The sequence below is a fragment of the Sebastes fasciatus genome, chromosome 11 (assembly GCF_043250625.1).
Source record: "Sebastes fasciatus isolate fSebFas1 chromosome 11, fSebFas1.pri, whole genome shotgun sequence".
Classification (NCBI taxonomy): domain Eukaryota; kingdom Metazoa; phylum Chordata; class Actinopteri; order Perciformes; family Sebastidae; genus Sebastes; species Sebastes fasciatus.
In genome coordinates this window covers 34,880,869-34,887,945 of record NC_133805.1, presented here as the reverse complement: position 1 = coordinate 34,887,945, position 7,077 = coordinate 34,880,869, and the positions used below count along the sequence as shown (strand labels likewise).

General features: G+C 44.7%; 1 protein-coding gene across 1 annotated transcript in view; it reads right to left on the bottom strand.

Annotated features, from left to right (window-relative positions):
- Window positions 1-100: 100 nt before the first annotated feature.
- Window positions 101-7,077, bottom strand: part of LOC141777791 (ADAMTS-like protein 2) — a 28,205-nt gene continuing 21,228 nt past the window's right edge. Inside the window, exons 14-20 of the mRNA XM_074652349.1 lie at window positions 6,329-6,455; window positions 4,785-4,998; window positions 3,615-3,770; window positions 3,305-3,475; window positions 2,990-3,166; window positions 2,648-2,801; window positions 101-832 (exon numbers count right to left, since the gene is read on the bottom strand). Coding sequence (XP_074508450.1) covers window positions 678-832; window positions 2,648-2,801; window positions 2,990-3,166; window positions 3,305-3,475; window positions 3,615-3,770; window positions 4,785-4,998; window positions 6,329-6,455 — 1,154 coding nt within the window. The 3' untranslated portion in view covers window positions 101-677. The remainder of the gene's footprint in view (window positions 833-2,647; window positions 2,802-2,989; window positions 3,167-3,304; window positions 3,476-3,614; window positions 3,771-4,784; window positions 4,999-6,328; window positions 6,456-7,077) is intronic.

The window sequence follows — 7,077 nt, the reverse complement described above, 5'->3', positions numbered from 1 at the left end:
GGAGATACTTGCAGTGATGGACACAGGGGATGGATGGATGGATGGATGAAGAGTTAAAATGGTGAGTGTGACAGTGAGGACAGGAATAAAGAAAAAAATAAAGAGTGGAGGGAGGGTGTTTATTTTGCTCCTTCTTTTATGGAGTTATGGAAATAGATGGAAGAGAAAGCCCAGTGTGTCCTAAAGCTAGTCTTCACATTGTCCGGGGGAGGAGGAGGAGGTGGTCAGTGAGCAGATTTAGTAGCACGCTGGGTAAATGGCCAGGGGCCTCCGTCAGGTGGAGCATGTCGTGTCATGAAGAGGTTTGGAGCTGTTTTATGCTTCCAGTTCCAGAGCAGGAACGGTTCTTTATCTGCAAAACCACTACAGAGGACTCTGAGGAAGCACTGGGAGTCATTCTGATTGGTCATCTTTAGTAGTGATGACACTACTACGTACAAAAACAAAAATTGTTGGTGTGAGGAAACAAGATTAAAAGGTATAACATTGGCAGGTAGGAGGTAAAGCCAGTGACCACAGGTTGACTTTTGACATCAGCGATAGGAGGAAGAGTTACAAGGTTAAAATGAATGTCGTAAGGCCTTACATTGCTAGCAGCAGGCTTTTGTGTAGCACCAATATGAATGTAACGGGACCTTTGGTACCAGTGGTTGAGGTGAGAGGTTACAGTATTGACTTCAGGGTCTCGGGGCCTTACAGGACTGGCAGCAGGCCTTTCTGTAGTACCAATGGGAGCACAGTTTCACCTTTAGGACCAGGGCACAGTTGGCTGTTGGTTTGTCTTGGCAGGAGTCTTCTACTACTACTGACGCTGCTGCTGGGGCTGCCGCCGCTGGAGAAACACACAGAAGACACGACAAGTCTGAAATATGTTGGAAAAGTCTAAACGCTCCACTTAAAGGTGAACTTTGGTATTTTTCAACCTGGACCATATTTTCCCATGTTTTGTATCCAAGTGACTAACGGGAACAACTAGTTCTGAAAATGGCTTGATTATTTGCTTGCGTTCTGTCTGGTGGTACTGATTTAAGAGAAGTGGGTTCATGACGGAGCGTCTGGAGCACTGATTCATGTATCCATGTGACGGATTGACCATAAAAAGTCTCAAGCATTAAATTGTTAGATGAAACTCCGGGTGGCAACCCAAGAACAGATACCGTTGGCATCCGCTCAGGGTCTGAAATTAGCACCCGCCACCCGCCAAATGCGGGTAAATTAATGGCATTGGCGGGTGAAATCATCAGGACACCCACCACTTTGGCAGGCAGGGAAAACACTGGTGATGGGAATAGAGAACCGTAGTTGTCCGCTTTCTTGGCATCTCATGCCTCCATGACTATCGATTCCTCTTATTGATGCACAACGCTGTATCATGTTTCAGTTTGTTTGACCGGAGACTAGGCGGAGAGAGAAAAAGCACTCAAAAGCATGGCACTACTAAACCTGAGGGGACCACCCTCTTTTTCCCCTGATAAAGCGACACTGTGAACAACAAATCTGTGTTGAAATCAGCAGGAGGAGAGTCAGTAAGGTTAGCTGTAAGCAGCCGGTGGGCAGCGCAGTCCTGCTTGGATAAGAGGTCAAGGGACACCTTTGAAAATGGCCATGCCAGTTTTTCCTCGTCAAAATTTAGCCTAACTTTGGGGCGTTATTTAGCCTCCTTCCTGACAAGCTTGCATGACGTTGTTACCAATGGATTCCTCAATGCCCAGACACACCAACTCAACATCAAAGAACTAGCGGCGACGAAGGCCACCAGTTGCGTCACCTTGCGTTGCATCGCCAAAAAGTTGCAACGACTACAGCCGACGGCCAGTTACAACCGGAAGACCGAGGACGGCGGATACACAAGCCGCTGTTATGATACGAACATGAAACAAAGTGGCGTTTGCTGACCATTTTCTCACTTTATTCACCACTTAGCTTCATTCCAGATGTCGTTTTGAAAATATCCAAGTGTTGGAATGATCAGATGAGATGAAGATGAAAAATGAGAAGAGCCTTCTGTGTGTGTCCTCTTGACTTTACTCGTCGGCTTGCTTTCCTCACTTCCGTTTCTCTTCTCGTGCACTGATTCGTTTAAGCTGAACAGCCAATCAGAGGGATTTCTCTCACCGACGGGCGCCGCCGATTCAACACGCTGAATCAGCCGAAAAAACTCTGTCAAGGGCAGACTAGAGCCGAAAAAAACTAGACCGACAGACGCTCCCTGGTTTGTCAGGGCCTTTAGGTTTTCTAATTTCATATAATATCTGTAGCTGTAAAGTCTGTAAACTGAACGTCCTACAGCCTCAGAAAGACAGTCAAATCGGTCTAAGTTGGATAATAACAATCTGAGCCTGTTAGCGGCAAAAGCAAGAACTTTTAGTGGACGTAAACTGACGCTCAGGAGTTGCCCCGATACATTACAGCCTGTTTAGCTGCTGCCATCTGCAGTGCTTTCCCTCAATACTGGATTTCAAAAAGTGTTGGAAGTAGGGTCCAGGTTGAAAATGACTAAAAGTTACCCTTTAATTCATTAGGGCACTGCAGAAAAACACTTTCTCACAGTGACACATCTGGGAGTTGATTTCTCCTCCGTTGACGGAGCAGAAAACTCGCTGAAATGGTTGCATCACCTGCAGTAAATCCACGTTTGTTTTTGTACCTGGCGCTTCTGTCGGACAGCTCTGGATTTCACAGCTCTGTCTGGCTTCTGGCCTGAGGGCAGAGTCACAGCTGTGGCCCCGGGTTACCAGCTCCTCCCCCTGGTAACACTTCACCTCACGAACCTGGACGCCATTCCCGCAGGTCTTACTGCACTGTGGGGGGCACAGGAGGGGACATTTTGATCGACATATTACTGATGATCAGACCGACAGACACTTTATGTAATGAGTAGACATCACACACAGACACGGTGAGAATGATGTATGCACTCAGCCGCTCTGAGATCACTGTGCTTGTGTACTGTGCTGCAGTAGGTGTAGGCATACAGACAGACGGTTACCTGAGACCAGGATGTGGTGAACCACTTGGAGCAGGGTCTCTGGAAGCAGGAGGAGCTGCTCTCTGGTTTGTTGGTGTGGTCACAGCTGCTGTCTGGAAACTCTTTGAACACACCCCCTTCCAGCCCGGCACACACCACCTGACGCTGGCGAACACCGCGCCCGCACGTAGCATTACACTGGCACACACATACACAACAAACACACAAGAAAACTTTTATATATATATATATATATGTGTGTGATTTTGCTGCTGTTAAAGAGACACACATTCCCCCACCAGCACCCTTCCATGGACTGCTTCTTTATATGTTTACCTGCTGCCATTCCTGTTCCACCCAGTGGGGGGCGCAGTCTCTGTCGCCGCAGGGATAGACGGCCAGCGGGCGCAGCGATTGGTCACACTGCTCCTCTGACATCACTACCCCACCCGATGAGCGACACGTCACTGCACGCGCCATTCTTCCTTCTCCACACACACCGGAGCACTGGCACATATACAGACAGTTTCATTTCATACACTAAAAAGTGTTAAAATGCTGGTGTGTGTGTGTATGTGCACCACGCTGAAGCTGTGTGTGTGTGTGTGTGTGTGTGTGTGTGTGTGTGTGTGTGTTGTTAACTCACAGGTCCCCAGTCAGAAACCGTCCATCGTCTGTCACAGGGCGGTCCTTCACATTCCTGACTTTCTATTGGCTGAGAAGACTTGTTACACAGTCTCATTTCCATGGAGCAACGGACCTCCCGAGTACGGACACCCCGAGAGCCACAACGCGCCGAGCACTGACACACATTGACACACACAAACATTATGTACACACACACACACACACGTCTGCAATAGTATTACAGCAGTCCTGTTATTAATAGTATGGGCACCGACTCTAACTATCATCAACCGCACTGTTTACATGCATGTACATGGTCTGGGTCTCATTCACATGAACGGAGGAAGGGAAATAACTCTGGATTCTGCTATTAGTTCATTTTACAAATTTAAAAATATATATTTTTTTAAATAAGGGCTATTAGAGTGTTCGTACTGGGAAGTTGATTCACCTCAAAAAAAATTATCCGCTGAGTTACAGACGTCTCTTTCCCAATGTAAGGCTATGGGAAAAAGTATTTTTGGGCCCAATGGCATCACATGATGGACACGGAAGTTGCAGTACCGCCGTTTGACCACTACGAAAGTTGGGATCAACGACCGGCGCTCTTCCTGGGTGCTTGGGCTGGACGGGAGCCAACTCCCTGTATCTGTAACTCAGCCTCAGACTGTCTTAAGGTGGACAAGCTTTCCTCCTTAAACTGATGAGTTTTTCTCAGCTTTTTAAATAATTATTAGCATTTCTTTTAACCTATAGCGTTAATCGGTTAAAATGCTTAATGTCGGTTAACGGTAAATTATTAACATCCCTAGTTATTATTATTTTTATTCTTTCACTTTTACGTCTTAGAATTGAGTTCTAGTATATTTTAATTTTTTTCAGCTACTGAAAAGATTCCACCAATAATTTGAGTTTGTTTGTTTGTTTGTGTTAATGATGACTGCATAATGCACATTTTAGTATGTGAAATGTCTCATCAATACTGGTGGTGTTGAAATCTTTGAAGCTTTTCATGAACTATATAGGTCAACAGGATGCATGCTGACAGTTCTTGGCCATTGCTTTATGTTCTTACTGCTTTGACCACAACAATATCAGAGAGCAATCTTCAAGATCCCAATCTGAAGTGTGGTACCATGAAAACCAATTCGCTCCCCTACACGAGAAACACTGTGGCTTGGTGTATTACCTCGGACCACTCGGACACCTCCCACTGGGGTCCGCAGCTCTGGCCGAGGCAGACCTTCCTATTGGCCGGCTTGTGAAGGTCATGTGACAGACACAGTGAATCGTAGACAGATGAGTCGAGACCGGGCGACAGCATCTTCCAGCAGCGCACGGTACGATACTGAACGCCTTCGCCGCAGGTCCGAGAGCACTCACTCCAACCGCTGGTCTCCCATCTGAGGACAAAAGATGGTGCAGTTGGTACAGTAAGGTCGCACATTTAAAAGGACCAATATGTAATATATGTACTGTGATAAACTGTACTGGCTTCTCCGACAACAATGCTACAGCCAGTATGTTCTCCTTTGAAACTTCCATTCCGGTCCGGAACGTCTGTTTTTGTTTGTGTGATGCTGTCAACCGCCCATTTCAACACCCCATCGCCACATACGAAACAACCTATCCAACCTGAAAACGAGCCTCAGCACATCTCTCTGTGGTCCGTGTGCAGCTGGTTATCAAGGCAGCCAGTATTTGGGACACACAGCCGCTGAAGCAATTCTGACTAACGTTACTGCTGGTCAGAGGCTACCGTGGTCGTGTCCAGAAGGTAACCCTCAATTTGAGAAGATTTGCACTAACTGCTATCAGTCACACAAGAGGAGCGGACGGGCCACGGCTCCAATGTTTTGAATTTGGACTGCTGTTACGCTAGCTATTAGTGCTACATATTGTTCCTTTAACACCGTTTCAGTGATATTTGGTGAATAAAACCATTTCAGTCACATTAAAGGACCAGTGTGTAGGATTTAGGAAGGTCTATTTGCAGAAATTGAGAATAATATTCATAACTCTGTTTCCATAATCACCTAAAACTGAGAATTGTTGTGTTTTCGTTACCTTAGAATGGGTCGTTTATATCTACATAGGGAGCGGGACCTCTTCACAGAGTCCTCCATGTTTCTACAGCAGCCCAGAACGGACAAACCAAACACTGGCTCTAGAGAGAGACTTTCACATTTTTACGTTACCTGAAGGCCACCGTAGTTCTCCGACACGCTTGGAGGGTTATTCAGTTGGTTGCAATCTGAAACCTCACCATTAGATGTCACTAAATCTTACACACTGTACCTTTAAGAGATGGTATTCCTACGTCTGCTAATGTTTTGAAATTTTAGTATGAAATTCTTGTTTGATTAATTAAGGAACATGCATGTGTATGTTGCATTGAACCCCTTCATCTTAGAGTACCGGGGTCAGGTCTGCGGGGGGCATTGAGTTGGGGGATGATTGATGTGCATTCCCGCCTGACACAGTGTCTTTTCTGTAACTACCACTAGGGATCGTCAATGATAGAAATGTTCAAATCCTGCACATACCTTTTTGCAAAGGAAAGGCATGCCGTCGCTACTGAAATGTATTTGCTTTTATGATCTCTAACACGAGAAAATCATCACTCCTTTGCAAATGAAACTGTGCCAACGTCTGACGAAATCCACATCAAAGTTTTAGTTCAACAAACCTGTCAGTCAGTCAGTCAGTCAGTTAAATCAGTAAGGGCAGTACCTCGGAGGACATTCCTTCCCAGTGCAGAACTCATGTGTGGGCTCAGGTCTGGTCAGAGAGTCACAGTAACTGTCATCCACTTCAGTACCATCATATCGGACACAAAGGGCATAGCTAGTGGTGATACCTGGCAACACACACACAAACACATAAAGGTCAACAACATACAATCCAGTGCAGTACATACAGTACACGGTACTGTATGTGCAGCTGATACAGGACAATAATAGAACACTGCTCCATCATTTTCTCTGTTAGAACACCTCGTTGTTCATCATCACACTAATACAACGGACACTTGACAAAGAATAAAGAGAGAGGTGTGTTAACATTCCTAACATTATTAATCAGTTTCACCAATGAGAGTTAACTGGTGATGCAGTGTGATGTGTTGCTGCACACTGATTTAGAACCCTGTTTGGTAGCACTTTATCATTTTATAATAACCATCATATATAAATGGTAAATTGATAGTTAATTAAACTTAGTTAATAGTTATTTTACTGTTAACAAACAATGAAATGATAATTAATAATGTTTACTAATTATTAGTCATGCTATAATTTATTTTAACAGTTTATCGTTGCACACATGATAACATCTTATATACAATATTGAGTATTTGTTAATGATTATGAAATGATTTGTCGCTCTTTAAGAACTTCTTTGTAAACCACCTATAAACATTACATAGATAGATATTGATAACACTTTGTTAATGGTTAATAACTGGTTTGTAAACCAACTAT